General features: G+C 45.7%; 10 protein-coding genes across 10 annotated transcripts; 5 read left to right on the top strand and 5 right to left on the bottom strand.

Annotated features, from left to right (window-relative positions):
* Nucleotides 1–2537: 2537 nt before the first annotated feature.
* Nucleotides 2538–3587, top strand: Aspvir_005941 (glycoside hydrolase family 75 protein; the record flags this gene model as incomplete). The annotated part of the gene is made up of 4 exons (XM_043269151.1): nucleotides 2538–2876; nucleotides 2923–3059; nucleotides 3107–3255; nucleotides 3301–3587. The coding sequence occupies 4 exons, from the start codon at nucleotides 2538–2540 to the stop codon at nucleotides 3585–3587; spliced, it is 912 nt and encodes a 303-aa protein (XP_043125086.1).
* A 275-nt stretch (nucleotides 3588–3862) lies between these two features.
* Aspvir_005940 (thioredoxin family protein) lies at nucleotides 3863–4241 on the top strand (the record flags this gene model as incomplete). The annotated part of the gene is made up of 2 exons (XM_043269150.1): nucleotides 3863–3885; nucleotides 3932–4241. The coding sequence occupies 2 exons, from the start codon at nucleotides 3863–3865 to the stop codon at nucleotides 4239–4241; spliced, it is 333 nt and encodes a 110-aa protein (XP_043125085.1).
* A 65-nt stretch (nucleotides 4242–4306) lies between these two features.
* Aspvir_005939 (alpha/beta hydrolase) lies at nucleotides 4307–5483 on the bottom strand (the record flags this gene model as incomplete). Its single annotated transcript, XM_043269149.1, has 3 exons — nucleotides 4307–4469; nucleotides 4523–5282; nucleotides 5327–5483. The coding sequence occupies 3 exons, from the start codon at nucleotides 5481–5483 to the stop codon at nucleotides 4307–4309; spliced, it is 1080 nt and encodes a 359-aa protein (XP_043125084.1).
* Nucleotides 5484–13996: 8513 nt separating this feature from the next.
* On the top strand, nucleotides 13997–15265 carry Aspvir_005938 (putative multicopper oxidase; the record flags this gene model as incomplete). The annotated part of the gene is made up of 1 exon (XM_043269148.1): nucleotides 13997–15265. One exon carries the CDS (start codon nucleotides 13997–13999, stop codon nucleotides 15263–15265), a length of 1269 nt encoding a protein of 422 aa, XP_043125083.1.
* Nucleotides 15266–15549: 284 nt separating this feature from the next.
* Nucleotides 15550–17433, bottom strand: Aspvir_005937 (uncharacterized protein; the record flags this gene model as incomplete). Its single annotated transcript, XM_043269147.1, has 7 exons — nucleotides 15550–15674; nucleotides 15763–16123; nucleotides 16181–16691; nucleotides 16737–16821; nucleotides 16869–16997; nucleotides 17074–17110; nucleotides 17158–17433. 7 exons carry the CDS (start codon nucleotides 17431–17433, stop codon nucleotides 15550–15552), a joined length of 1524 nt encoding a protein of 507 aa, XP_043125082.1.
* A 564-nt stretch (nucleotides 17434–17997) lies between these two features.
* Aspvir_005936 (uncharacterized protein) lies at nucleotides 17998–19374 on the top strand (the record flags this gene model as incomplete). The annotated part of the gene is made up of 5 exons (XM_043269146.1): nucleotides 17998–18171; nucleotides 18216–18252; nucleotides 18300–18367; nucleotides 18424–18800; nucleotides 18846–19374. The coding sequence occupies 5 exons, from the start codon at nucleotides 17998–18000 to the stop codon at nucleotides 19372–19374; spliced, it is 1185 nt and encodes a 394-aa protein (XP_043125081.1).
* Nucleotides 19375–20301: 927 nt separating this feature from the next.
* On the top strand, nucleotides 20302–20671 carry aeiA (the record flags this gene model as incomplete). Its single annotated transcript, XM_043269145.1, has 3 exons — nucleotides 20302–20433; nucleotides 20482–20558; nucleotides 20617–20671. The coding sequence occupies 3 exons, from the start codon at nucleotides 20302–20304 to the stop codon at nucleotides 20669–20671; spliced, it is 264 nt and encodes an 87-aa protein (XP_043125080.1).
* Nucleotides 20672–21530: 859 nt separating this feature from the next.
* Nucleotides 21531–23024, bottom strand: Aspvir_005934 (class I SAM-dependent methyltransferase; the record flags this gene model as incomplete). Its single annotated transcript, XM_043269144.1, has 11 exons — nucleotides 21531–21767; nucleotides 21820–22174; nucleotides 22224–22254; nucleotides 22300–22325; nucleotides 22371–22492; nucleotides 22539–22574; nucleotides 22620–22664; nucleotides 22710–22716; nucleotides 22763–22813; nucleotides 22864–22910; nucleotides 22971–23024. 11 exons carry the CDS (start codon nucleotides 23022–23024, stop codon nucleotides 21531–21533), a joined length of 1011 nt encoding a protein of 336 aa, XP_043125079.1.
* A 974-nt stretch (nucleotides 23025–23998) lies between these two features.
* Aspvir_005933 (aromatic prenyltransferase) lies at nucleotides 23999–25372 on the bottom strand (the record flags this gene model as incomplete). The annotated part of the gene is made up of 1 exon (XM_043269143.1): nucleotides 23999–25372. The coding sequence occupies one exon, from the start codon at nucleotides 25370–25372 to the stop codon at nucleotides 23999–24001; it is 1374 nt and encodes a 457-aa protein (XP_043125078.1).
* Nucleotides 25373–26248: 876 nt separating this feature from the next.
* Aspvir_005932 (putative FacC-like extracellular signaling protein) lies at nucleotides 26249–27196 on the bottom strand (the record flags this gene model as incomplete). Its single annotated transcript, XM_043269142.1, has 1 exon — nucleotides 26249–27196. The coding sequence occupies one exon, from the start codon at nucleotides 27194–27196 to the stop codon at nucleotides 26249–26251; it is 948 nt and encodes a 315-aa protein (XP_043125077.1).
* Between the last annotated feature and the right edge of the window lie 93 nt (nucleotides 27197–27289).

Genomic DNA, 27289 nt, shown 5'->3' with positions numbered 1-27289 from the left:
CCCCACTCCAAAGTCGATGCATTTATCAGTTTTAGGGTTGATCATCACTAGGATGAGATATAGCATCACCTCAGAGAAAGGTCGCCACTTTCCAAATGGTGCTTTTAATCCAAGTAGTGCTGCTGTACGTCAATGACCCTTATCTTTTGGTAATAGATGGTAGGTGACGTTGCACCTGAAACAAGGTCTTCCAGTGGGCACTCCTGCGAGATAAGGGATGAATGGCCCATTCCTCCTAGGGGGGCACCTAAGTTACCATATGTGCGTCAGGGTTTCCGCTGCATTGAGGCCTAAAGATCACAGGTTCCAATCAAAAAGATTGATCCAGTTGGAATCCGCAAAGATTTCAATATTAGATGTACCCAGGGCTGCCTGGACGGTGACTGTTAGTTGTCTTGCTATGGGGTTTTCTCCTTTCATCTGTTAGGCATCTCCCATAGCTTTATGCAAATGTAAAGACATTCCACTGTCCAGGTATGATCTTTTAATTTCATTTTCTCTTTTGCTGGATATGTAGGAAAATAATTCCTAGTATATTTTATCACTAGAACATCTGGGCTCTAAGGATAGTCCAAGGCAGTGAGTGTGGTTGAAAGGATACACTCAAAGTGGAATGCTACATTACATACGCTACACAATCAGTATCTATTATTATGATTCATTACTATGCTCCAATTTCTACTCAAAACCGTACTTAAGTCTACTAATCAATTGGTTTTTTAGTCCTGTCTCATTTCAATTCTCTGTATGTGAAAAATCGGGGTATCTTACTAACCCCCCCTAATGTGTATTTTGAACATTGAGGTTGAACAGGATCAAGCCACAGAGGATGGCGTGCTGCGAGAAGAGTGCATCCTTTTCAGGTAGGAAGTTAATTCTGTTGAGTTTAGACCAGACTTGAATATCTAGGAACAGATTATGTATGATCCATGACTTTACTATTGACCCTATATTTTGAATCTCCTTATCACCCTCTTTTGTCCAAAACTTGGGCTGAGGGTGTGTTCTTAATAATTATAAGTATAACTCTATAAGGTATAGTGATTTTATCATTAGCTATAGGCCCTAGGAGGTCGATGAAATATTACAAGTTTTGTGTTTGGCCACGCACTCGAGATGGATGTATTTTTGAGAACAAACCTAGGTATCCATCTAATATGTGATACTCTATTTCAGTCAATCAAATCTACTCATCGTGATCTATCGCAGGATACGGGGGTCGGAAGGAAGTTCGGCTCGTGGGGTTGCTAGTGTATCAGAGAAACTGTGACCTGGAACTGACCATATTTTGCTAAACCCAACTTAGATGACTTTTAAAATTACGATGACTTGTTCTAGAGCGTCCATTACTTCTTCAAACGTCATATTGATATGACTTGAAGTAGACTTTAAACTTGGCTCAACGTCTCTGAATTCGAATTCCAGTACTATGATACACCAGGAGGGGAGGGACAGCCACAGTAAGCGGTGGTGAGAAGCAGGAAAACAATGCAATGGGACTGCTACAAGAGCCATTTGGACCGGATGAATGACTATTCCTCCGAGAGTTTACCAGGAAATCATACCATGCAGCTACCGGCGAATAGGCGACATAAGTCCGGATTCACCGTCAGACACTGACTATCGGAATGGGACGAAAAAGAAGTATACCAAGCGCAGGTTGACTTGGTATACTGTTGATGAACGAGATGAACAAACTTTGATCGGCAATAATCTAAGCTGTTCTTGGCTGTCTTAGCTCATTCTCAGCTGCTCCAGCTGAGGGAGATCCGAGGCATTCATGGCACGTGCAAGGCGAGATGGCTAAGACATGATATGTCCAGCTGCAAGAAAAAGGAGTAAGCCATTATGCCAGCATTACCAAAGAAATCCATTTCTCGAGGAGTTGCATAGGGAAGGATACGGAAGATCTACTATTACTCTCTTTTCAGAACAGATGTGTTGCCCTCTGTCCATGTAGTTCTGGCTGTACGGAGTACGGGGGATATGTATTCCCCCTCCCCCTATCCCGTATACGTTAGGTGTATCTCGCTTGAAGGGGCAGCTGGCCGATTCCTTGACAAACAAGCTTTTTTCCGGCAGATCAGAGGAGTACGGGAGGAGCACGAGTACCGGAGGAGCATTTGAATGCATTGCCCAGTGTCCACTCAGAGTCCTTCAAGGAAGTCATGCCTTGTGCAACTACCGGCGAATTGGCGACACATGTCCGGATTCGCCGTCAATTGAATAGCGGAATGGGGGCGAAAAATGGGAATGCTACGCTGACCAAGCCGAAGAGGAGTTCTTTGGAGGGTCCATTGGCATCAGATCTCAAGTGAAACATCTGATCCCCAATCAGCGGCTGGATCCGCTCAGCCATGTTTCAGCCAGTCGGATACACCTGCAACAACAACAACAACACGCTGATATTCTGGCTACAATAGCAGCTTCTCGCATTTGGATACAATATAAAAGGCACCATATACCTCTACTTTTGTCCATGACCAGCAGACAGGCCTCACCAGAACAATTCCAGACGCAATACCTCGGATAACACCATGCCGTCCAAAATCATCATCAGCCAACTGGCCATCTCACTGGCTCTGTGCAACTCTGCCTTGGGCCAGGTCGTCAATGGCGCCGACTACAACAAGCCCAATGGAGGACCTCCGGCCAGCTACTTCGCTGCTGCATCGACCATGCCTGTGGCAGCCCTTCAGGCAGCGGCCGCCAAAGCCAGCAAGGTTCCCAGCCTGGCCACGTACCCTGTGAGTCCGGACAGTGGTGCGGCCAAGTCGACCATTCACACCGACTGGGCGTCATTCAGTGAGGGCGCCTCCATCTCCTGGGTAGCCGACATGGATGTTGATTGCGATGGGCTCAATTCTGGATGTCAGGTGGGTTCGGACCCGCGCATTGCCAACTCGTTGCTGATCCAAATAGGGAAATCCGGATGGACAACCTCAAACCAACTGGGGCGCCCTGTCTGCGTATGAGGTGCCCTTTATTGTTATTCCGGACAAGTACCTGACGGCCAATACCGGCGCTCTTCCTGGCAACAACATTGCTGCTGTGATCTGGTGCGTCGCGTCCTCGTCCGTTGATGCGACACTACTGACCTGTCTAGCAACGGCAAAATGTTCTACGGGATCCTTGGAGACTCCGACGGTGACTCCCCCCAGGTCATCGGCGAGGCATCCTGGTTGATGGCCCGAACCTGTTTCCCCAACGAGGGCCTGAACGGCAATAACGGCCACACCGGTGTCGATGTAACCTGTATGTTGCCCCGAGTCAGCTGCTCTTCCAAGCTAATGCAAGCAGACATCGTCTTCACCGGCAAGGATGCAGTGCTCCCCAGCAGTGCCTTGACCAAAAACTACATCACCAACTTTACCACCCTGCGCAGCATGGGCGACAAGCTCGTCAACGCGCTGGCGTCCAACTTGGGTCTTTCGGGAACTCCGCCCACAAAGACCACAACCACGACCAAGCCGACATCTACCGCTACATGCTCCTGGGCAGGACACTGCTTGGGCGCATCTTGCTCCAGCGACGACGATTGCTCGGACGACTTGGTTTGCAAGAGCGGTTCCTGCACTGCTCCATAGGCTCGTGGACTATGATGATGTTTGGACTTGACAGTAGATAGGAGAATCTACTTATTGTCCATACCATGTGCATAAACTTGCATATATTGGGATGCAGTGTTTTGTGGATAGTAATGCATTCTTATTTCTTACTAATGTTGATGACTCAATTGGTGCCGTGTAGTTGTGATGTCATGCCTCGGGCAGCAACAAGTTCCTGAATGATCATAATCATCTCTTTCCCCTCAACCACCTTACTCTCTCTACTCCATAAACCCGTACAAGCAATCAGCACAATGGGCGTCGAAGAGCTAAGCAGGTATGTTACCTATCTACTTAATAGTCTTGCATTAACAGCATCGTAGTCTACAAGCATTCCGGTCTGCCGTTGCAGACAACATGCTGGTGCTGGTTGACGCCTACGCAGACTGGTGTGGCCCATGCAAGGCCATTGCTCCCAATGTGGAGCTGTTCAGCAACCGGTATGCCAATATCAAATTCTTCAAGGTCAACGTCGACAAAGTCCCCGATGTTGCACAGGAGTTGGGAGTGTCGTCCATGCCCAGTTTCTATCTCTTCCGAGGGGGCGACTATGTGGATAAGGTGGTTGGCGCCAACCCGGGGTTGCTCGAGACCTACATCAAGAGACATGCAGAGACGGGGGTCCAAGGCTAACTGACATACACTGATCATGTATATACTGGATGTCACTATTCTGGACGAGTCAGACCCTAGGTTTACTACTTTGTTTTGATCTCAAACACCCCCGTAGCAGCCGGCTTGCTCAACGCCCATTGCACTCCATGCGCCATGACCGAATCCCACCGCTTACATTCAGACAGCGTCGCATGCGCTCGGAAGCCGTGCGGTAAACCAGGAAAGACATGAACGTCGGTGGGAACCCTGCTGCAGTTAGTATACTGGCCTACAATGACTGCTGCTTGACTCCGACTCACCCATTATCTGTCAACAACTTGGCAAAAAACAGCCCTTCATCCCGGAGTGGATCCCGGCCGGCGATCCCAAACGTCGTAGGAGGCAATCGCCGAACCTGTTCCGCAGTGGCATTTCCCGGGTTGAGCGTCAGGTCTGTCTCGTCGCCCTTGGTCTCCAGCAGGCCCATGAAGAAGTTGATCCGTGTCACCGGGAGAATGGGCGCATGCTCGCTGTCCGCGTAACTGGACAACTTTGGGTCCTTGATGTATTTCAGCTGCGGCGCGTAGCAGCCCGGGCCCACCAGTGCCGGGATCATGAGCACCTGTCCTTTGATTTTTGGTCGCTTGGCCAGTTGCTCGTTCGTGCCGAGGTGCTGCGCCAGCGTCAGGGAGGCAGTCATCCATGCGCCGGCGGAGATGCCTCCGACGACGATATTGTCGCCATCCCCACCCAGTTCGGTCAGATGGTCATGAACCCAATGGAAGGCGTCTGCGGCATCGTTCCATGGGATGGGGTACTTGAACTCGGGGGTATGGCGGTAGTTGACATTCACCACCACGACAGGAGTATCTTCCTTGTTCAAAGTTGCGACTACCCGGGAACAGATGGCGTCTTCCGAGGCCAGAGTGCCGAACAGAAAACCACCACCATGGAGATGGATGTAGATCGGGAGGCGCTGTGAGGACGGCAAACCGACAGGACGGTAGCTGCGTACTTGTAACGGAAAGCCATCCCTTGCTGGGACGGAATAGTCTTGCATTGAGACTTGCGATTGCAGTCCTGATGGTGTCAGTAGATGCATTTCGTATTGCAGCCTGACATACCTTCATTGACCATGGCGTTAGCGGCCCTCTCCTCCCGAGCTCGGTTGAACATGTCTTTCATAGCATGGACATCCAAGTTCGTGGCCGGCGGTGGAAGGGTCTTCTCCAAAGCTATCCATTCTTCCGTAGGTATACTGTATTCTGAGTAGTCTGCCATCTTCCTGTCTATACAGTCCTCAAGGATCAATGTGAGGTATTCGATAATTGAGGGGCGGGCACACAGCGGCGGGGTTATGTTAAATAGAACGGAGATGATAACCGAAAGCCGACAACACACGCCGATTGGTGTTTCTCATGGCATCTTCGAATATAGAATATTAGTGAAATAGACAAGTAGCCAAGATTACACCGGTAGACTAAACTTGGGTGAATTAATCCTGCATTCAACCATTTACACTCGCTCTGGCAGGCTATTCCATCCCAACTGCCGCTGTCGTGCCTCCATCAACTGGCAAGATTACTCCTGTCTATCGGGCATCGTCCCTACCATCGCTACGAGCGTATACACCATTTTGGACAGGCACAATTTTCTTGGACGCCGTCTTTTGCACGATGAACCCCATTGTGCAATTCATATTGACGATTCCCCCTTTGGTGGTGGGATACAGCAGATGCAGCGTGCCACCCTTTAACCAGCCACACTGCCCTACTCACACGGTAGCAACTGGCATTATCGTTCTCCTTCATGACTAGGATGGTATGCCTGGGCATCGGCACCATACTGGAGACATGATGTGGAGTCCCCGTGTCGACTGCTCCATATCAACCGTCTCGGCCGTGCACCCCGACACAGTTGAAGAGGATGTCCAATCTTCCAACGGGAATAGTGTCGCCTTTTCCTTCGGCCCTGATCGTCTCCACGGTATGCTCGGCCAACGCCAGACTCGTATCCACGCATACGACTGGACGGCCGTCTTCAGCTAAGACAATGCCTGCTAGGCTTACGCCAGACACGATGGCTACCCGGCCTGCAAGACTCCGAGCCGGCGTGGTGATTTCGGGGTCTAGCGTTGGTTACCGGTTACAGGATAGACAGATAGAATGAAATGATTCAGTTGTGGAGCAAGTATCGCATCTCCTCTGTCCAATTTCTTGGAGGATGGTCGTCACATCAACACTGCCACTGGACAGCGCATCCCGCTCAATAGCGGCCGAGGTACAACGCTGGTCGTCTTTTCGGTATGACTCGCCCCGAGTGGATAGGCGAACTGTCAACGGAAGATCATTCCTGAATAAAAGTCCATCGTTCGCTATTTGTTATCACTCTGCGCGCGCAATACACATCTAAACCTCCCATGCAGCTACCCAGCGGACAGTGTCAATGGGCACCGAGTTAATATGAACATAATTGCAATATCTACTGTGATAAAAGTACATGATCTCAGGGAGAGTGCCAGACTACTCTCCTCTTCAGAAGCCTTTCCTGGCGAGGGTTGGTTTCTCGTGACGGCGCTCTATACCCTCAATCCAAACTTCAACGGCGTAACAACATCCTGGATAATCTTCTGAATGAATCAGTATTGTCATATCGTGGTAGTGTTGCCAATGCAACCCTCGAATGCTATGAATGGATTAGCATCCTCGCGGAGACACTGCTCTGGGCATTATAGGAGGAGAGGCAGGGAATATGGCGGGATGCGATGTTGATAAGACCGTGATGCCTCGTCTCCTTGTCTAGGTCGATTACAGAGCTTAAACCACAGCTCACAGAATCACTGGGTTCAGAGAAGAAGTACAATTATTTTATTCCTAACCTATATCTCTAGTAGCCTTAGTAGGTTAGGTAGTAAGTATAATAACTACCTCTACTATAATAGAAACTACTACTCTTTAAGGTAGTAGGACTTCTATAGTAGCCTGGCTTAGTATCCTCTATAAGACTATAAGTTACTCTTATATCTTAGTAGTGATGGTATATCGTATCTAAGGCTATAGGGAGGAGGAAGCAGGCCTATAATAAGAGATTCTTTTAGTTTTTCCTTTTTCTTTTCTAAGAATAACTAGTCTTCTTCTCCTCTATAAGAGACTTTATATAATCCCTATAGATCTTTAGATAGTATAGCTTAGTACCTAGCTCCTAGGTATTATCTTCTAGGCTATAGCCTTTCTATCTTATATAGTATTCTATAGTATAGCCTTACCTTTATAATTATAAATTACTTCTAGATACTATTTACTATCTACCCCTTCTTATCTACTCTCTAATTATCTGTGGCCATACTCAGTATGGCAGAGATCTAATCACATGATCTCACTCAGTAGATAGCTCCTTCCACTATATAATAGTAAACATAGATTTACATATATAATGAATTAATAAAATATCTTCATATTCTGAACCTCTCTCTACTTATTCTACAGGTTATAAGCCCAGAGCCTCTTAGAGAGCTCTAGGGAATTATTCCTAAGTTCTTTCCTTAAGCTATTTTACTACTTTTTACTTTTAAAAGCCTCTTTTAGCAAATATTCTGCCTAAAATATTTATCTAGGCTAGACATTCTACCTAAGACAGAAACTATCCTTTTATTACCTTAATTAATAGGGCCCTGCAAGGGTTCTTATATTTAAGAATCCTTATAGATATAGAAGCCTAGTAGTTACCCTTAGATATATCTAAAACCTTATTCTTTTATTTAAACCTTCCTTCAAGATACCTTAAGTAGATCTTAATAAGCTACTATTACTTATAGGTATAGATTCCTACTAAATATAGTCTAAAGCTATAAAGACTTACCTATAAAGCTAGGGGGTCTAGCAGACTATTAATAGAACTTATAAGAAGCTAGAGCTATAAAAAGTAGGCTATTAGACTAGATTATCTAATAATACTAAGCTTTTTAAGTAGTAAGAGAGAATTAAAAAGATAATTTAAGATTAGAAGAAGATAGATAATAAGGCTTATAGTACTATCTATTCTACTCTTTCTTATACTATTAGATATAAAGTAATTAATTTAGAATTATCTAAAGCTATTTAGGATTATCTTAATACTAAATATAATATAATAGCAGATGTCTAGTCTTTTAAGAGGCTGTAAACAGCTATAAATATAGTATATAATAGCTATAATAGAGTCTAAGATTATATATTAAAACTATTATAAATACTTAATAAATTTAATTACAGCCTTAAGGAAGGTAAGTAGCTTTCTAAATCTATTAAGATCTAATTCTTACTTTATAATCTTAGTAAGATATAGGAGATATTCCTTATATCTTATCTTAATAGTTACTATAATAAGAAAACTACTACATTTAATAGTATTATGCAGATTCTAATCTAAGAGGAGATATATATAAAGTTTAATATATTATCTATAAATATTATAAAAGTATAGAAAGGGAAGAAGCTAGCTTAGAAGAATAGTAATTTTAAGGATAAATTAAACTAATTAAATTAGTTAAATTAATCTAATTCTAATTCTAATTTAAATAACTAGAAAGATTCTAATAGCAAGGTTCCCTGGGAAACTAGGAAGAACTAGAAGTATTACTATTATAGTAAAATAGGCTATAAGAAGCCTAACTACTAGGAGTTAAATCTAGATAAAAAGCCTAATAAGAAGTCTTTATCTAATTAATCTAATAATTATAATTATACTTATATAATAGGTATAGATAATAAGATACCTAATAGCTAGTATTTAACTACCTTAATACTTAAAGAAATAATGCTTATCTTCTATATTATTAATAATAATAGAGTCCTTACCCCTACTAATAATAATAATTTAATTAATAATGATGGTATCCTCACCTCTAAACTAAATAAATAAGATATTAAAGATATATAGATAGTAATTATTACTATTAATCTAGCTCTGTGCCTGCATGCTAGCACTAATAACTAGATTATTAACTTAGAAGCTATTAAATACTTTATTATAATACCTATGAACTTTATAGATAGCTTAAGGAAGCTATGTAAATGGGGTATTAAGATAGTAATAGGGTAGGTTATATATTCTAATTCTATTAGAGATATTATCTTATATCTTATACATCTGGGTGGATATGCTAGATATATTATTATTACTAATATTCTCTATGTCCCTGAAGTAGTAGTCAACCTTCTAGGCACTATTTAATTAGGCTATAAGGGTCTGAGAGTTAATCTTCTACTAGATAGTATTATTATTACTTACTTATTAGATAAAATAATTATTAGATATAGAGATATTATCTAGAATACCTATATTCTTTGCCTTATAGGAAGCAACGCCGTGATTAAGGCTAATAAGTTAGTTAAACTAACTAAGCTAGATATACTATTTAAGATATAGCTAATAGCATTCCCTTACTACCCTAAGAGAGGTAATAATTAACTATTCTCTTAGTAAGATTATATACTATAAGAAGATTATAAGTAAGCTAAGTAAGAATTAGTAAAACCTTATTCTAATATTAAAACTTATATCTAGACTAAATAAGAGGTCCTAAGTAAGTAATATATACTTATTTTAGATCTACTATATAATAATTATGCTAATGTTTATATATTAAAGAAAGATAAGGTTAATTTAATAACTTAGTACTATTATTTTATATATTTATTAATTCCTAATATCATTTATGTGTCTAAAATAGTTAATAGAATAGATATTAAGGGACTATTAATTCCTAAGCATGCCTATAAATCTTATATAGTAGCTAATATAATAGTCTATAAGGGGTATATTACTATATCTCCTATTAAGTAATATAAGGAGTGCATCTTTATTAATATTAGTAGTAGCTATAATAATATACTAGATAACTATATTACTAGAGCTTACTACTAGATGATTATTATAGATTAATTTAATAGCTAGATTACTATCTAATTACTTAAATATAGATACTAAGTAATACTACTTATTAAGCTCTTTATTAAAGAAGAAGAGCATGCAGGTATTAAGATATAAATTATCTATACTAATAATAAAGGAGAATTTATTAAGAAAGAGAATTAAGTATAGGCTAGGGCTAAATTAATTAAATAGGAACTTATAGTACTATATACTTATAGCTAGAATCTAGTTATAGAATGTCTTATACACACTATTCTAATAAAGATTTATACTATTATTAATGATAAAACCATTCTATATAAACTCTAGGGTAAAATTATAAAGGGAGTTATTCTAATTAAGAATATCTTACCTATTTAAGGTAAGAATATAACTCTATATAAAATATACTTTAGTAAATATCTAGATATCAGCTCTCTATAGATCTTAGGTTTAGTTAGATATCTTATCATTACTAATGAAATTAAATCTAAGCAGGGTGTTATAAAGATTAATCTATATACTATTTACTACTATTTAGTTAGCTATATTAGCCTAGGTAAGTAATATATTATTTAGATACTAGTAACTAATAAAGTTAAATATACCTATAATATTATTTTTAAAGAAGGAAGTAATCTAGATCTCTATAATAATCTAGATAATAATTATAGTAAATTTATTAATCTACTAGCCATTCCACCTACTAACTATAATCTAAATAAGGTTATTAGTAATAATAATTTAGATTAAGATATTATTAAAGGCTAGGATCTAACTATATCTAATCTACCTAGACTAGAGGACAGCATCCCTATACTATAAATATATATAGAGGTAGGTCCTAGTATTACTAAGGATATTAACTTCCTATATAGAGGCCTTTTTAGTAAGCTAGTAAAAGACCTTCTAGAATATTCCTAGCTAGAAGTAATTTAGCTTATAGAATAGGGGGTGTATTATATTAATACTAAGACTATAGAAAGATATATATAGAATTATATTATTATTAGGTATATATATATTAGTAATAATTATACTAATATTATTAAGCCTTCTTCCTTTTATAAGGTAATCAACTCTCCTAAAGCAGATAATTAGTAGAATACTATAAAAGTAGAAGTAGATAATCTTATTAAGTAAGGTATCTAGGTGCTTAAGGCCCTACCTACTAGCTATAAGGCTATTAAGGGGTATTAGGTCTATAAGATTAAGATTAATACTAATAATAAGATTATCTAATTTAAGATAAAATAGGTTACTAAAGGCTATACCTAGATACCTAGAGTAGACTTTAACTAGATATTTTTACCTACTATAAAGCTAGCTACTATCTGCTTATTCTTTATACTTATAGCTATCTTAGGCTATTATTATATTAAAGTAGACATCAAGCTTATATTCTTATAGAGTAAATTCTTTAATAGTGAAGTTATCTATATAAAATAGCTATAAGATTTTAATAATAAGTCTAGCTATATATACTAACTATTACTTCCTTTATATAGATTAAAGTAATCTATATAGGCCTAGTATCTTATCTTCTATAGTAGAGTTACTAAGATTAGATTATAGCTATCTAAGATTAATAAATATCTCTTCTTTAACATCTATAGTATACTCCTTATCTTATATATTAATAATATAGAGATTACCAGACCCTCTAAGCAGATTACTAAGGGGGTATATAAGGCTATTAATAAACTATTTAATATTTTACTTATTAGCCTAGCTACCTATTATCTAGGCATGAAGATAGACCTAGATATTAAGAAAAGATAGATTAAGCTATCTTAATATACTTATCTTTAATATCTTATTAATATATTTAATCTATATTTAGTTAAAACCATAGTAATATCTATAGAAGAAGGTGCTTACCTAGTTAAATTAGATAAGCCTATTAGATATAATCTTAAACTTAAAGAGAGATATAGAGTAGGAGTTAGCTTAGTTATATATCTAATACTATAGACTAGGCTAGATACTACCTTTACTGTTAGGAAGCTAGCTAGATATACTATAAATCCTAATAAATTATATCTTAAGCATCTTATTTATCTTATTTAATTCTTCTATTAGACCCTGGATATTAGAATTATCTATAAGCCTTATGACACAAAAGATATCATATATAAGCTAGATATTATTATTAGCTATATTAATATAGATTATACAGGATGTATTAATACATACTATTTAACTACTAGATATATCTTTATATTTAGTAATAGGCCTATCTTATAAGCTTCTAAGCTATAATTAGTCATCTCTTTATCTATATATAAGGCTAAATATATTACTATTATTTATATTATAAAGGAAGCTATCTAGCTTACCTATCTCCTTAAAGATATTAGCTTTAATAATATATACCTTATGCAGATTAATACTAATAGCTAGCCTACTATAGACCTAATCTATAATGCTTAATTCTATGCTCGCAGCAAGCATATTAATATTAATTATTATTAGATTAGAGATATAATAGTCAAGAAGCAGGTCTTCCTATAGCATCTTTTAATAGATAAGATAATTATAGATCTTATAATGAAGCTACTTAGTTATCTAAAGTTTAATTAATTCTTTAAGGTGCTAGGCTTAGCCTAGCAGAGCACTATAAATAGTAGATCTTAATGCTATAATTATAGATTAACTACCTAATTAGGAAGTGGCTATAACCTTGTTAATTAAATCTAGGGGTGTATGGCCATACTTGGTATAGCAGAGATCTAATCACATGATCTTGCTCAGTAGATAGCTCCTTCCACTATACAATAGTAAACATAGATTTACATACATAATGAATTAACGAAATATCTTCATATTCTGAACCTCTCTCTGCTCATTCCACATTATCTTTATAGAATACTTTTACTTATATTAGGTCCTAAACTCTTACTCTCTACTCTCTTATTCTCTTACCATATCTCTATTCTCTACTTTTTATTCCTCCTAGACTTCACAGTCAGGGGGAGAGCAATAGAGCATATGAGGGAGTTTGATCCTATAGATAAGGCAGCCGGGTTAGTAGGTATTGTTATTGTCAAAAAGCAGGGTAAGTCATCCCCTCAAGGCAGCAGATATCAACTAAGCAGCCTAGTTGTGGTACAATGACATGTTAGCTTGAAACAAGAGGGTGGCACAACGCATTGGATAGAAGAGACTGTGTCTGACAGGCCTAGTATAGTGATCAGCAGGATCATTAGTATTCTTTAAGAGGTACTGTAGACCACTATCCGTGCAGGCTAGGCCCGACCACCACTTCCTTCAAAACCGCCAGACATCAAATACATCCTCGTATCCAGAGTGACATATTCATCTAAAAAGGAAAGCAAGTCTTTGTCTGCTGCTAACCAAGGCCTCTTGTCAGCTCGAACTTGACTATAGCAGTGTTTTGCTTTATTAATACATATTGAGTTTCTGAAGAGAGAGAGGCAGTGGATATATTGCACTACAGGGCTTTATTTCTGTATTTTCATCTATTTCCCGAAATAATGAAGATAATGGCTGCCTATATGCTGATACTACATATTTAGTGACCTGGATCATGCTCTCTTCAAGTACATCTCATATTAGGCTTATGCACAGCTACAAATCAATGAATTTAATATATAACATAACATGTCAAAGGCTACAAACCATTCAAGTCAAGTAGAAAGCTCATTCAGCTGGATGTTGTCTAGTATGTAAACTCCTGACCAACAACTTCTCACAATAAATCTGAAAGGATGCGCAGCTCGAGTATCGCAGATATTATATATCCGCGGAGTTGCTTAACTTTATAATTGCTGGAAATGAACTCATGACATCACCCCTGACTACTTATATATGTCCACGGCCAGCACGATTTACATTGGTATTCAAACTCTAGAGAGTAGTTCGAAGTTGAAATTATAAAAATGTGCAGATATGCATTATTTAGGAGACCGTGGCTGAGAAGGGGCCCTCCATGGGAATGGATGTCGATACCAAGGTGTAGTCCAGCCCAGAGAAAACTATCGACTTGGATGACAGCAAATCCAACATCGAAGCGGCCAAAGGAGCGTCTACAAGTCTGGCCATGGTTGGCTGTTCCTGTCCTCGGAGGCACCTTGCTCTTATCAGTACACAAACATCCTATCCAACTCGAAACAGGCGCATCCCTTCAAGGAGACTACCCTACTCGCGAGGAATCTCAAGATGATATGCTTGATCTACCCAAAGAGGACGCCATTCTGACCACCGCTCCTAACGTCCCTCCCCCGATCACCCGGACACACCCGGTTCTTCTTCGCGTCCCATTGATAACGTCCACCAAAACGCGCCAACTCACCAGTCAATTCAAGTACGACATGTGGACCTTCAACGACAGCGTCCCCGGGCCGTTCATCCGGGCGCGCGTAGGCGACGTAGTCGAGCTAACCCTCACCAACCACGACCGCACCGGCAACCCGCACAACATCGACTGCCACGCCTTCACCGGCCCCGGCGGCGGCGCAGCCGTCACCACCGCCGAGGAAGACGAGACCAAAACCGCGCGGTTCAAGCTGCTCTACCCGGGCCTGTTTGTCTACCACTGCGCCGCGGCCCCGGTCCCCGTGCACATCTCCAACGGCATGTACGGACTGATCTACGTGCAGCCCGAAGACGGCGATCTCCCTGCTGTGGATAGGGAATACTACGTCATGCAGAGCGAATTCTACCACGAACCGCCGGAGATCGAGGATGACGGGCGGCCCTCGTCTACAGTCGAGTTCTCGTACCCTGCGGGGCTGCGCGAGGAGCCCTCCGCGGTGGTGTTCAACGGGAGCGAGTCGGCGCTGACGCGGGATCGACCGCTCAAGGCGAAGACGGGCGAGTCGGTGCGGATCTTCTTTGGGAACGCCGGTCCCAATCTTACGAGTTCGTTTCATGTCATTGGAAGCCATTTCCAGCAGGTCTTTCGGGATGGAGGGGTGGTTGATCCTCCGGCTAGGTTGTTGTCGACTGTGGGTGTGCCACCGGGCGGAGCAGCAATTGTCGATCTGAAGATGATTGTCCCGGGGACGTATACGCTTGTCGACCATGCGATATTCCGGATGGATAAGGGGGCGGTTGGGTATTTGAATGTGGCGGGTGCGCCTCGTCCGGACATCCTTTATAGTGAGCTGCCGCCGGAGCCTTGTGTGGGGTGTAAGCTGCATCCGTAGGATCCCAGGAGTGCTTCGAGTATTGCGACAGGCAAACAGTCATTTCTCTGATTTCTCACTTTCTCGTATTGTATTTTGACGGAACATACCAACAATACCACCCTGGAACATTTATGAATTCTTTTGACACTCTCAATCATGCGGACCAACGCATATCTAGATGATGTTTGTATGAGATACTCGAAAAGTATCGATGATTTGCTCCAGCAGACTTCGTATGGACATCAATAGTCATGAACTATGCGGCCGAAGCCATAATCTGACCAGCATATATGCACCAGATCCTAGAAAGCCCCCTTTCCTGGAGTCGTGTCGCCGTCCAGTGCACCACAGCCCTCCTGGTACACAGCCGGATTCAACAGCTGCGTCCCCGTCTCATTTTTATATGCAAGACCAATCAGTGTGTTCCCTGGTTGACATTAGCATCCCATCTCATATTAACCGATGATTCACTCTGTCAGCACGATATCTCGGCCACCCAAGGTGATCCAAACTACCTTCTGGATCCGTCGCAAACTTCACCCAAGCAGACGAAATATACCTGTTTGTCCGCTTCTCCACCGAAGAATCAGGAATGCCGGTGACATTCTCCGCCGTCCCAAAGACCATATGCAGGTCGACCCCGTGGTAAGCCCCGCTGGTGGGATACAGTCTCAGATTCCAAAAGTCGCCAAAGTACCGCGCTTGCCAGGTAGGGACTCCCTGCGCGGCGCGATCGGCCGCCGCTTGGCCAGTCGGACAGGTGAAGGCGGCCAGATTGAACTGGTGCCATTCCTCGTCGGTGAGTGAGATGCCCGCACTAAAGGCGTTGATGCGGTAGTAGCCTGCTTCGTTGTCGTTGCTTGTAAAGAGGTATGGCTAGCTTCGTTAGTATGATTGCTTAGGCTTGGGGCTCAGGTTTATGGAGAAGCTTACCGCTTTGATGAACTTGCCCTGCGCGGAGCGTTCGGCGTAGTTGTCAAAGACTGTAATGCCGTCCACGGTAGGATGGAATTGGGGTTGAGGAAGCGCCGGGGAGGGGGCGAACGGGACTTTTTTCACCGCCGCAAGAATTGCTTGGAATGACTGCTCGCGCAGACATTCTACCATCGCGTCAATGGGGTCGGTGCTGTTGCCGCAGCCTAGAGTGTTTGAGACGTGGTAGAAGTAACTGGCGGATTCCTCGGCGGTGTTGGGCTTGAAGCTCAGCGCGGTGCCCGAGTGCGAGATGAGGCCGCGGACGAGCGGCTTCTCCGTCCAGATGTACGAGTAGTAGTCGACCGAAGCGCCTCCCGCGGACTGTCCGAAGATGGTGATGCGGTCAGGGTCGCCTCCAAACCCGGCGATGTTGGCATACACCCATTCAATGGCCATGCGCTGGTCCAGCAGACCCACGTTCTGGGTGAGGCCAGGGGCTCCCGAGAAACCAAAGATGTTCAATCGGTAACTGTCCGATTAGTCCGGCACGGTGCAACGGGGGCTGATCACTGACTTGAAGGTGACCACGACGACATCATTCTCGGCGACCAAGTTCTCGCCGTCGTACATGGGGCTGTGAGCTCCACCAACGCTGAATCCTGCGGTCGTTAGTACGTGCTGTATATGACACGCGGGAACAACATACGACCACCATGGATGAAAACCAACACCGGTTTTAGCTCGTGTGTGGGCTTAGTCCATACATTCAAGTAGAGACAATCCTCGCTCTGGGGAGTCCCCAATTGCTGAGCAAAGGTTCTGATAATGGTCGGTGCTTGCAGCGTCAGGCCGGGGAAACCCGGGACGCTTCCAATATTGGCGGGACAATCCCTATCACAACTGTCAGATACTGAGCACGCGGGTTGTCTCCAGGGTCACGCACGGGCTCTACAAAACGTTAGTCTGTTCCTGGAACCCTGCATCGTGCAGCATACATAAGCATTGGCAAGGACGGTGCCATTGCCCGGGTATTGGACCGGAGGAGCGAATCGGAGGTCTCCCGTGGGCGAAGCAGCATAAGGGATCCCCAGATACTCGAACACCCCGGGTCGCGACGCAATGTGCCCCTCAATCAAGCCGCTGCTGGTCCGTACACGAGCGCCTGGGGCATCGCGCTGGAAGTGGGAGTTGGGTGGTAATTGGGCATATGCTGGAGTAGAGGTGGCCAAAAGGGTAGCACCCAGGGAGATCCAAAAGCTGAAACGAACCATGGCGCAACCCGTCCACGGAAAAAAGCGATTAACGAGAAGGATTGCAAGGATTGCACAGCTTAAAGGGATTGCACTTCATCAGAGATGGTTAATATATTATCGGGATATTTCTCGGAATCCAAGTAGCCAAAGCGTCGATCCAGCCCGAAACAGGACAATTCTCCCGCCAAGTGGACCGATGGAGCACAGCTAGGACAAGCCCCTTTTCACTCTGTTCAATAGCGAACGGACTCTGACACGGGCAATTAGAGTACGGATCCAATCGTCGCATGGGCATCGTGGAACATCCCCGATTAATCCACCTGGGCAGCCTTGCATGGCTCGTAGCCCAATTGCACGGCCTCGCTTAGGAAATAAGGATAATGGTACGGACAGTCCCACGAGTCGCGGCATTTCCGGTTAAGTTCAAGGAGCGCGAAGGATTGATTCACTTTGATTGCGGGTTCCGTCCGGAATCCTTCCGAATATCATCATGACACGAACCGAGGGTTTTTTGCTGAGAACATAGATAGATGGCACGGATCCTTCCATCTGCATGATTCACGATGAGGAATCTTGCCTGACATGGCGTATGAGATTGGACTGAGCACGCCTACTGTGCCGAATCGCGGTTTCACACTTTGGATATGGAGTGTGGTCCTGGTGATTGTGGCCGGTTTCTTTGTGCTGGGCCGGTTTGCAATTCGGTTTCACAATCGCCTTATTGGAACCGATGACTGGGTGATTTTCGCGTCATTGGTATGATCGTCCTCGCATGAATGCGCGTTTGCTGGCGATCACAGATAGCATCGGTGTTGCTGACGGTGACCGAGTGTTCTGGTAAGTAGTCACCTCACTTCATTCTTGGGCTTTAATGACTCTTGTAGCGGTGCATTATGGTTACGGAAAGCACTTGAAAAACATCGCCCTTGATGACCGAGTCAAAGCTCTCAAGGTATGATCTACGCATTGCCTCCAGTGTGATTTATGATTGATGATTGACGAGGATAGTGGTTCTACGGTGCCCAAATCGTATACAAAGTCGTCATCACCGTCAACAAGATCTCCTTCCTATGTCTCTATCTTCGCATCTTCATCCAGCCCGTCTTCCGCCGCGTCTGCTATGGCGGGATTGCCTTTCTTTCCGCCTGGGGTCTCGCCTATATACTCGTTACCATCTTCCAATGTACACCCGTTGCCGCGTTCTGGGACAAGACAATCACCCGAAAGTCCTGTGTCAACAGCAAAGCGCAGTGGTTGTCGTATGCCGTCATCAATATCGTTTGCGACGTGGCCATCCTCACGCTGCCGATCTACCCTGTCTCGAAACTACATTTGGCCCGCGGGAAGAAGTTTGCGCTGGCAGCGATGTTTGGCTTGGGGACATTGTATGCCTCCTTCCATATTCGTTACGACCCGGGCTAACCAACCAGTGTTTGCATAACGAGCATCATCCGGACAACCACTCTTGCAGAATCAGCCAACCACACACGCAAAGACCCTACCAGTAGGTCCTGGCCACCCAAGGCAACGAAGCACACTGACAATGTAGGCGGCCCCATCCCCGCCACGATCTGGAGCGTCATCGAAGCCAACGCCGGGATCATCTGCGCCTGTCTCCCCGTCTACCACCAGCCGCTGAAGTGGTGTCTCCCGCGTCTTTTCGGTTCTCAGCACTCGGCGCATCCCTCCGTTAGCCGATCCCGCGGAAGAGGACGGAAGACGCCCGGGAGCAATCAGCCGCCGCAGGATCGAAAGGATATGGCCTGGCACGAGCTACATGGTAGCGGAGGGAGTTACTCGAACAACGTGTCGACGCAGCGGTTCGAGATGTTTGACGTCGAAGGCGGGAAGACTCAGACGAATGAAATCATGCGGATGACGGATGTGAGTGTCTCGTATCAGGATGATCAGAGGTCGGATGCATCCTCGAAGCCCATCAGAGGGCGAGCGGAAGACTGAATTGGCGTTCGGAGTGTGATACCCCTGCCTGTAGTCATTTGTTATGCCAATGAATACAAAAAAGGCCCGATTGAGTTATGTCAAGACATTGGTTCAGCGACAGCCTTTGCACAGTCGGTCATCTGCAGGGGCTCCTCTTCAGTACTGCTCACGGGCATAGCCAGTCAACAGCAAACGTGGACAGTCGCTTCGCCATGCTGGCTCTCCGGATTGACCAGGGAATCTGAGAATTTTGGATCTCGTCCGAATTTAGGAAGTTGCCATCCTCAGGCCATCTGCATGTTGCATATTTAATATGCACAAGGGCCTCGCCTGCGGTCGGTTAGCAGCGGACTATACCCCAGTCGCGTCAATCGACTGCAGGAGTCCGTCCATAACCGACTCGCGAGGAATGTCAACACAGCCTGACTGTCAATGCATGCCAACCTCATTTTCACGCTACGTATCTCTCTAGAGCGGTCTCGAAGTCCAGCTGCTTCAAAGATGAAATTTTGGCGGGTCTAGATGGCACAACCTTGCAAGTTTTGCGTCACGATGATACCCTGTATGTACGTCTGAGTAATGGAAATACCAGGATCCCTTGCGATTTTCTAGACACGCAGGCAAATGGCCTGACAATAGATCAATACCACTCCGACAGGGAAAATTTTCATATCGAAGAAATGCCTCGTCCTGGCCGACTGTTATCCATCTGTCGCCTGTGTGCTTGTAAGCGAGCAATTGTGATGATGTCGATACAACCATGTATATATCGCACATGCCAAGGAGCATCTGCCAAGCGACACAGTACAACCTCACGGTGGCGCTGGACAGTCGTCAAGATATAAAAACCAGGCGAGATCCAGTCCAGTCTGCCAGAAATCATCAGCAGCAATCCCCATTGACTCAAGTCACTCAAATTACTCAAATATCCAACCCTTGATCACCATGAGGTGCTCCCTTGCTTGCCTCCTTGCGTTGGCTGGACTTCAGTCCGCCCTCGCAGACCCCAAAACCTGCCAAAAGGAAGCAAAGTTCGTGAAGAAGGAGATGGTCGGCCAGAAATACTCTGAGGACATGGTACGTGTTTGAGATACTCCATGTCAGGACGAAGCTGACCCTGGGTAGGCAACTGCGCTGCAATCGGACCCCATTCGCGTCCTCCACCCTGGAGATATCATCACCATGGAGTACAATGCTTCAAGGTACTGTTTCCTTAACGATATGTGCTACAGTAGCTGTGACTGACTGGATGGCCAACAGACTGAACATCCATGTGGACGAGAACGATGAGGTTCTGTCCGCCCATTGTGCTTAGGGCACCGGCACGGTCTGACGTAGTGGTCAAGGAATACACAAAAGTACTGTCGTTTAGTTAAACAAATGGAAGATCATTTCCGTTATTAGGGAAGAAAAGAAGTAGCTCCAATATGTATTGATATTCTACAACAATGACGTAGTATAACTTGGACCCTGTCGGACGTGTACTGTCGGACTCGGGAGGTTCCCTGTCCGGCTTGATCTCGCCTCCTGTGCCGAAGTCAAACGGCTAGTTCTCGTGTTTTCCTATCTGCCTGATGTTATTTGCGAGGTGAACATCTGCAAGTCAGACAGCTACACGTTCCATGTCCGCACCTAGGTACTCCGATGCCCAAGTGTTTCGAATGGGATTGCGGATTCAACATTCCGTTTACGCGATCCAAGTATAAGTATAGTTAGAAGAGATGTTGCAACTTACAACATATATGATATACCACTTCCAGCGCAGTTGCACAGTATAAATGGCTCTGCATACCTCGCCACCCTGCCCGGACAATCGAAGCAGCCCCGGTCCATCAGGAACGATCATAGTGCCACCAGTATAGAGGGGATCCTGCTTGGAGACAGTCCACGGCATTGTAGTTTGGCTTCTGCAGTCAGAACTATTTATATGGACGGCTCCGGACAATCGTTGGCGCATTATAACATGATAATGGGGATCAGACAGCGGTCACGGAGATTGCAGGTAAAAGAAAGATGGAAAGGAGTGGAAGAGAGGTGTATCAGCTTCCTACAAAGTGGTGAACAGAGAAGGGTATTTCCCATCACCGGACATCAACCCTTCCAGCTAGTGAATGCTCAGGTCAACATAAGGGAACTGCATGGGGCACTTAATTACTCTTCTAAACAACAGTCTGCTAATCCTGTGGCTTCTGGCCGTAAACATGATACCACTGAGCATACATGTGGATGCTACGATTCAGCAATTCCGCTCTGGCGCCTGCAAGAAGGGCGTGCACCTCAGTGATATGCCATCCGAGAACCCGTGTCATCAGAGCAAAACTGTAAGCATCCAGACTCTCTAGCATATTGACCTGCTGGAATTTGCCTAGTTCCTTCAGCTTCGGGTTCTTTGCCCACGGCGATAGAGGAATCTGCCGTCCCGGTTAATGGTCAGTCTGATGATCAGGATACCACTGCGCCCACCTTGTAAATCTCCTCGTGGATATTGACAAATCCTGCATCTTCAAGGCGCTGCTTGTGCTGGCTCGCCGTCCCCATCACCTTGCCGAACCTTGCGCTTGCGTCACGTACCAGTCGATTCGCCTCGAGCAGGTTCTTTGCCTCCTTGACGGTACCGTCGTCGCAGCAAACGATCAAGTCGGCATCTGCGAATTCGAACCATCCAGCCGGCGCCAGGTTCTTGAAGGCGCGCTCGACGAGGCGACCGTAATCGGAGACAGAACCTTGCAGGTCGCGGGCGTGGATGAAGTCGAATGGCTTGGAGTATTCCCAGTCGGACTCGAAATCGTCCACCTCAAAGGCGAGATTCGGGGGGACCCTGCCAGAATATCAGCAGGACAGCTCCAAAGACACCAGTCATTCCATACCATGTAGGCTGAATGGGGCTCAGATCGTTTCCTGGAGAGTCAGATACTGGCCATGGTCACCTTCCTTTGGACATACCTATAACGGTCGCCTTGGGGAATTGACTGCGACATTAGCATGAGCGACTTCATGAATGGGAATAGACTCACTCAGCGACTTCTATTGCCCATATACCTGTGCCTGTTCCCAGATCGAGGATTCGGGAGACGTCGCTTGGGACGGGAGAGCGGAATAGCTGTCCGTCGAGCTTCAACCGATGGATATGGTGGTGCTTCCAGGGTTAGTTATGCGTCGCCTCTTGACATTGACACAAGTACCAGATCTAAACGATTTTGTTCTTTCTCGTCATTTGGCTGTTGAATGTTAGCTAATCCTCGCTTGGAGACCAAAAGACGTACCATGTTGTATGCGCCCTCTCGGAATGCGTGATATCGGCGACCATTCTATGTTCTCAGTCCTGCTCGAGAAATCTATTTTATAAAACTTACTTCGTACCTGGCATGGTTAGTGGCCGCAGTGCAGTTAATGGATTCACACGTACTGGTAATTGCGAATGCTGGAAGAGAGAGATGTTGTTTCGCTGACGCCGGAGCTGCGCTTCCTATTAGGTGAAGGCGATGTGGTGCGGGCAGTCACACGCACCTATTGACGAAAGAGCCCGAGTCGTCCGAGTACAGATTTTCGTCGTCCTAGGGAATGGTATGAGAAAGATCTACAGCTTTATTCGGCTGTCATGAGAAGAGACTCACCTCCACCTCCAAAGTTCCTCTGTTGTGAATCAAGGTGTCATTTCCTTCCGCCATTCTGTTCAGTCTAGCTGTTTCTCGAAGACAGAAAACCGAACAAAAAGAATGTCCCGGAGCCGGGCATCCTTTAAGAAAACCGTTTTGTGCCACTTGAGACTCTAGCAGGGATGTTCGACACCAGCCCAAAGTAGCTAATGGTCCAGAGCAATCAAATCCCGCGAAGTCGCCGAGACCTCCACCTCCCGCAGTGACATGACACGCGGAAGGATGCAAGTGTCCGTTTTCACTTCGTTAGCCAGTTCGATGAGGATGATGTTATTGGTCTACTGAAGCTGCTAATCGCTAGTGAGCCGTTGCCCCTCACCGCAACTGGTCTGGGCGTCGAGTGTCCTTTCAGTCCTCAATGAATTGCTGACCCGGCGTTCAGGCTGGGGAAGGATGAGAAACACCGACATGTCTCATTGTTCGCCGTGACTCGATTCATTTGTGTGCTGTTGCTAGAGCGTTATTTGGCTCCATTTCGACTGCTATCAAGCATGCTGCTGCCATCAGAACAGGCCACGTCACGCTATCGGACCATCTCATTCAAAGAGGCAAAACCCCGCCTAAACATTAACGACTTTCCAGGATTCCAAGTCACTCATACGAAAGCCCAGATCTTTGGTCATGGTCATGTTTGATTACACCGGGTGTCTATAGGTCAATGGCTTTAGCTTAGCACTGTCCAAATGTGATCAGTCAATTCTCGGGGATAGGCCCGTTGCCTAGAGACAACTCTAATGCGACGTCTTGAGAGTTATTTATTGATTTGCAATCATATCCGCCTTCGGATGCTGGCATGGCAAGACAATCAGCGCCTGTCCAAACAGACAAGGCATTTCCCCTTTGGGACAGCGACATGCTATCCATGAACAAGTTGGAGAGTTGTTTGCCTCTATGCGGCATCCTACGCTGTCGTTTCAAGAGGTACGCGGATTCCAAGTCAAATTGCTAACCATACATATCGTATATCATAGCTTGTCGTCAATCATCTAATCGTCTCGCGAGCGCAAAATAGCAGGCTCCAAACATGAAGTCACATCTAATGACTCACCGCGAAAGGAACACGCGATATGCGTCACAACCCGTCGAGAGTCCGTCCAACCCTCGCTCAGCATATTCAACACCCTCCAAAATCCATCGGCAAACTGCGCCTGCCCTCTCTTCTTTAGAAACCTCTCCAATCCAACCGCCACATCTTCATCTGCCGGTCCATATCGAACAACTGGGATATAGAGGGTAACCTCGGGCACCTCCGCTCCAGGCAGAATCTCAAAACAGTACTTCAACCCGTGTTCTTCATCGCCCTGCGCATGTGCATTCCACACGGGCAACTCGTCGCCCCACGAGAACATCCTATCTCGATACTTCGGCCGCAAGACCAAACACAGCAGCTCCCACAGCTCCATGATCGCCATATCCATTGCGTGCACGCGTCCGCCGAGCGTCATGACCGCGATGATGCTCTCAAAGTTCGTGACTGGCGTGCTGGCATGGAAATACAGTGATGCCTGCGCGGGCTCGATACAGTCGACACCCAGCATTTCGGGGTTGAGCGTCACCCCCACCGGATGATTATCCACAAACGCCACGAGCTCTTCGAACGCTGGGAGGGGGATAGTCTCCGAAATGGGGCGGATGGCATCGGTGAAGATGGCCAGGGAAGGTGTCCTCTCGTGCGCTTGCGCAGGGGGGTAGAAATAAACTTTTGGGATGACGCCGGTGTCGGTAAACTCGAACGACAGGGGCATCCGCGGCCGGGTAGTGTCCTTGTCCGTGCTTAGAAAGGTCCGGTGGTGGCTGGAGTGGTCGGTATGGTGGTCGATCTGAAATGCAGCCACGAAGTGCTGGTACCATGTAAGGTCAACCGGGGGGAGATGGGCCGATAGTTGCTCGACGATATTCTGCGTGCCTTGGAGATGGTGCCGGGTCATACTGCTGGAGCCCTTGGCATGCTCACCGGGCGCTTCCACGGTGAGGGTGAGGGTCGGATGGTCATAGTCGTCCGTGTTGATTTTCCAGCTGTACTGCACGGCTGGTCTGTTCTGTCCCGCGGGGGGGTATCGGCCCATGTCCGGGAGCACTATGGAGTGCAGCAGCAGGAGGATCTCTGTCTGTGCAGCCACGCTGTATCCCGCTTCATCGGCGAGAATGGCCACCTGTGGACCGATACAGTCCCACCAGGCGCGGATATCGTCGTTGGCGCCGATCAGCCATGTGGATGTGAGATCCCACGAGGGCGTCCGGATGGTTTGCCGCGGGTTGGCTGGAATGCCAGAGATATCTCGCAGGGGGTCTTTCCCTTTGAGCTCGGAGTGCTCGGGGATGGTTTCAGGAATTGATGGTATAGTCATCTTTATCTTCATTTTGATTGTGTTTAGCTTCATGGTATCCACAGGACGTCGTTTGTCCAGTACTTTATATCCCTGCTGATAAGGCTTCGGGAGTGTTTCCGCATGCAACTGTCCACGCCCAATGATGTATGTGTACCTGACGAGAGCATGCATATCTTGCAGATAATCCAGAGTGGTACCAAAGCCCATGATTCAGCGACGTCATTTACAGAAAGCATAACAGGACCCACGTCACGTCATCAGATCTGAAACTATCCCCAGATATGCTTCATATCGAACCACTCCACCGGAGCGCATGACGCATTTGGTAGACTCCACCATCTCAAACAGTTCTACTTGATGGTACATACGTCATTTGCTGTGAAGCGAAGAAGAATGTGACAATTCCTTAACAATTGTGTTGACTACCGAATGCGGCACGCCACGTTGTTGTCAGCATTCCAGTCAGGACAGCCCCATTGAAGAATGCGGAATGACATCAACTTTGTGGTAAGGCTGCTAGAATAAACATTCTGAGAATATGTCATTGGGATGTTTAATGCCAGCCGCTGCCTCCGTTCTCGTTGCAGTATTCTCCTGGTGTCCGGACAACAGACTTTCGACTGAACGTCTACAGAAGGCTAGGACATAATAGAGGCCACATTGTTGCATTGAACCGTTCCCGGATATTCTCCAGATAGCTACTCTATTCCAGACTGACGGCAGACACAGAAGTTCGGCAGTTAAACGACCTACCTAGCTGTTCGACTCGAATCCGGTGACACCAGTCTCGGGACTCAGAAAGTCAGTTTACGCACGATCAGATGTCAATTAGTACAGGTTGTCTACAACGAAGAGTTTATATACAAATCCCCACGAATTAACCAAGTACCTGGCATCGCGACCAACCTAAGCCAACGCATTCTTGTAGAACAGATTCGACCTGCGATCACCCGCAACCCCCGAAGCAAAGCCCAAGAACAACCTCACTTCCCCAGCAGCGGTCTTGTAAATCGCCAATCCCTCGGGCTCTCTATACTCCAGCGTGGAACCGGCCTTGGTGAGCGTCGGCCCCTGCACCACCTTGCCCGTGTTCATATCGACACTGGTAACCTCGGAATTGACCTTACCCCCGCTGGCCGCATATGAAGTCCCAGTCAACAGGTACAGGTACTGCCCGTAGGCCGCATAACCTTGGAAAGTCGACGACAGCGCGTTCAACGCCGGCTGCTTAAAGTTGGCCAACGGGGCTGAGAAATCGCCCCTCGTCGCGGCGGCAAGGTCATACACGGCGATATGCTTCGCCCCGCTGAGGTTATACCGGACGATCAGGCGGTTGTAGACCGGGTCAACGGCGCAGGTATGCTCCGTTGCGTCGGCGACGGGCTTGAATTTAGCCAGGCCAGCGGTGGAGCTGGTCAGCGTGGTGCCAGAGGCGAACTTGAAGCGGGCAAGTTTCTTGCCGTAGCCGTTGGCGTTGGCCTCGACCTCGGTCCAGAGGTAGGTTGCGGACCCGACGGCCTGCGCGCCGAAGGAGACGCCGTGGCCGAAATCCTTCAGGTACATATGTCCGACGTAGTTGCCGTCAAAGTCCAGCTGGGTGATTGTCAGGTCGCCGGCTGTTTCGGAGGAGCCATCTCGGCGCTGAGCCACGAAAAGACGGCGGTTGACGTTGTCAAAGGTGAATCCTTGCTGGACTGTGTCATCGCGGAGGGTTTTGTGACGATAGAGGTCGTAGGATGGAGCGGATAGATCGAAGCGTTTGGACGAGGGAATGCTGGCGTTGACTGTCGCGATGCCAAAGGTGATCCAGAGCAATGCGGCCAGAAGGCTGCCGAGCTTGATGAGCGGAGTCATTTTACGATCTCGTTATCCTGAAGAAAGGGCGAGAGAACGAGGGAACCCCCATTATATAACTTCTCCTTAACTGAGAATTAGTTTTGTCGAATT

The sequence above is a fragment of the Aspergillus viridinutans genome (genome assembly GCF_018404265.1).
Source record: "Aspergillus viridinutans IFM 47045 DNA, scaffold_3, whole genome shotgun sequence".
In the NCBI taxonomy this organism is placed as follows: Eukaryota; Fungi; Ascomycota; class Eurotiomycetes; order Eurotiales; family Aspergillaceae; genus Aspergillus; species Aspergillus viridinutans.
Note: the sequence above shows the minus strand (reverse complement) of the source record. Positions and strands in the feature narration are given on the sequence as shown.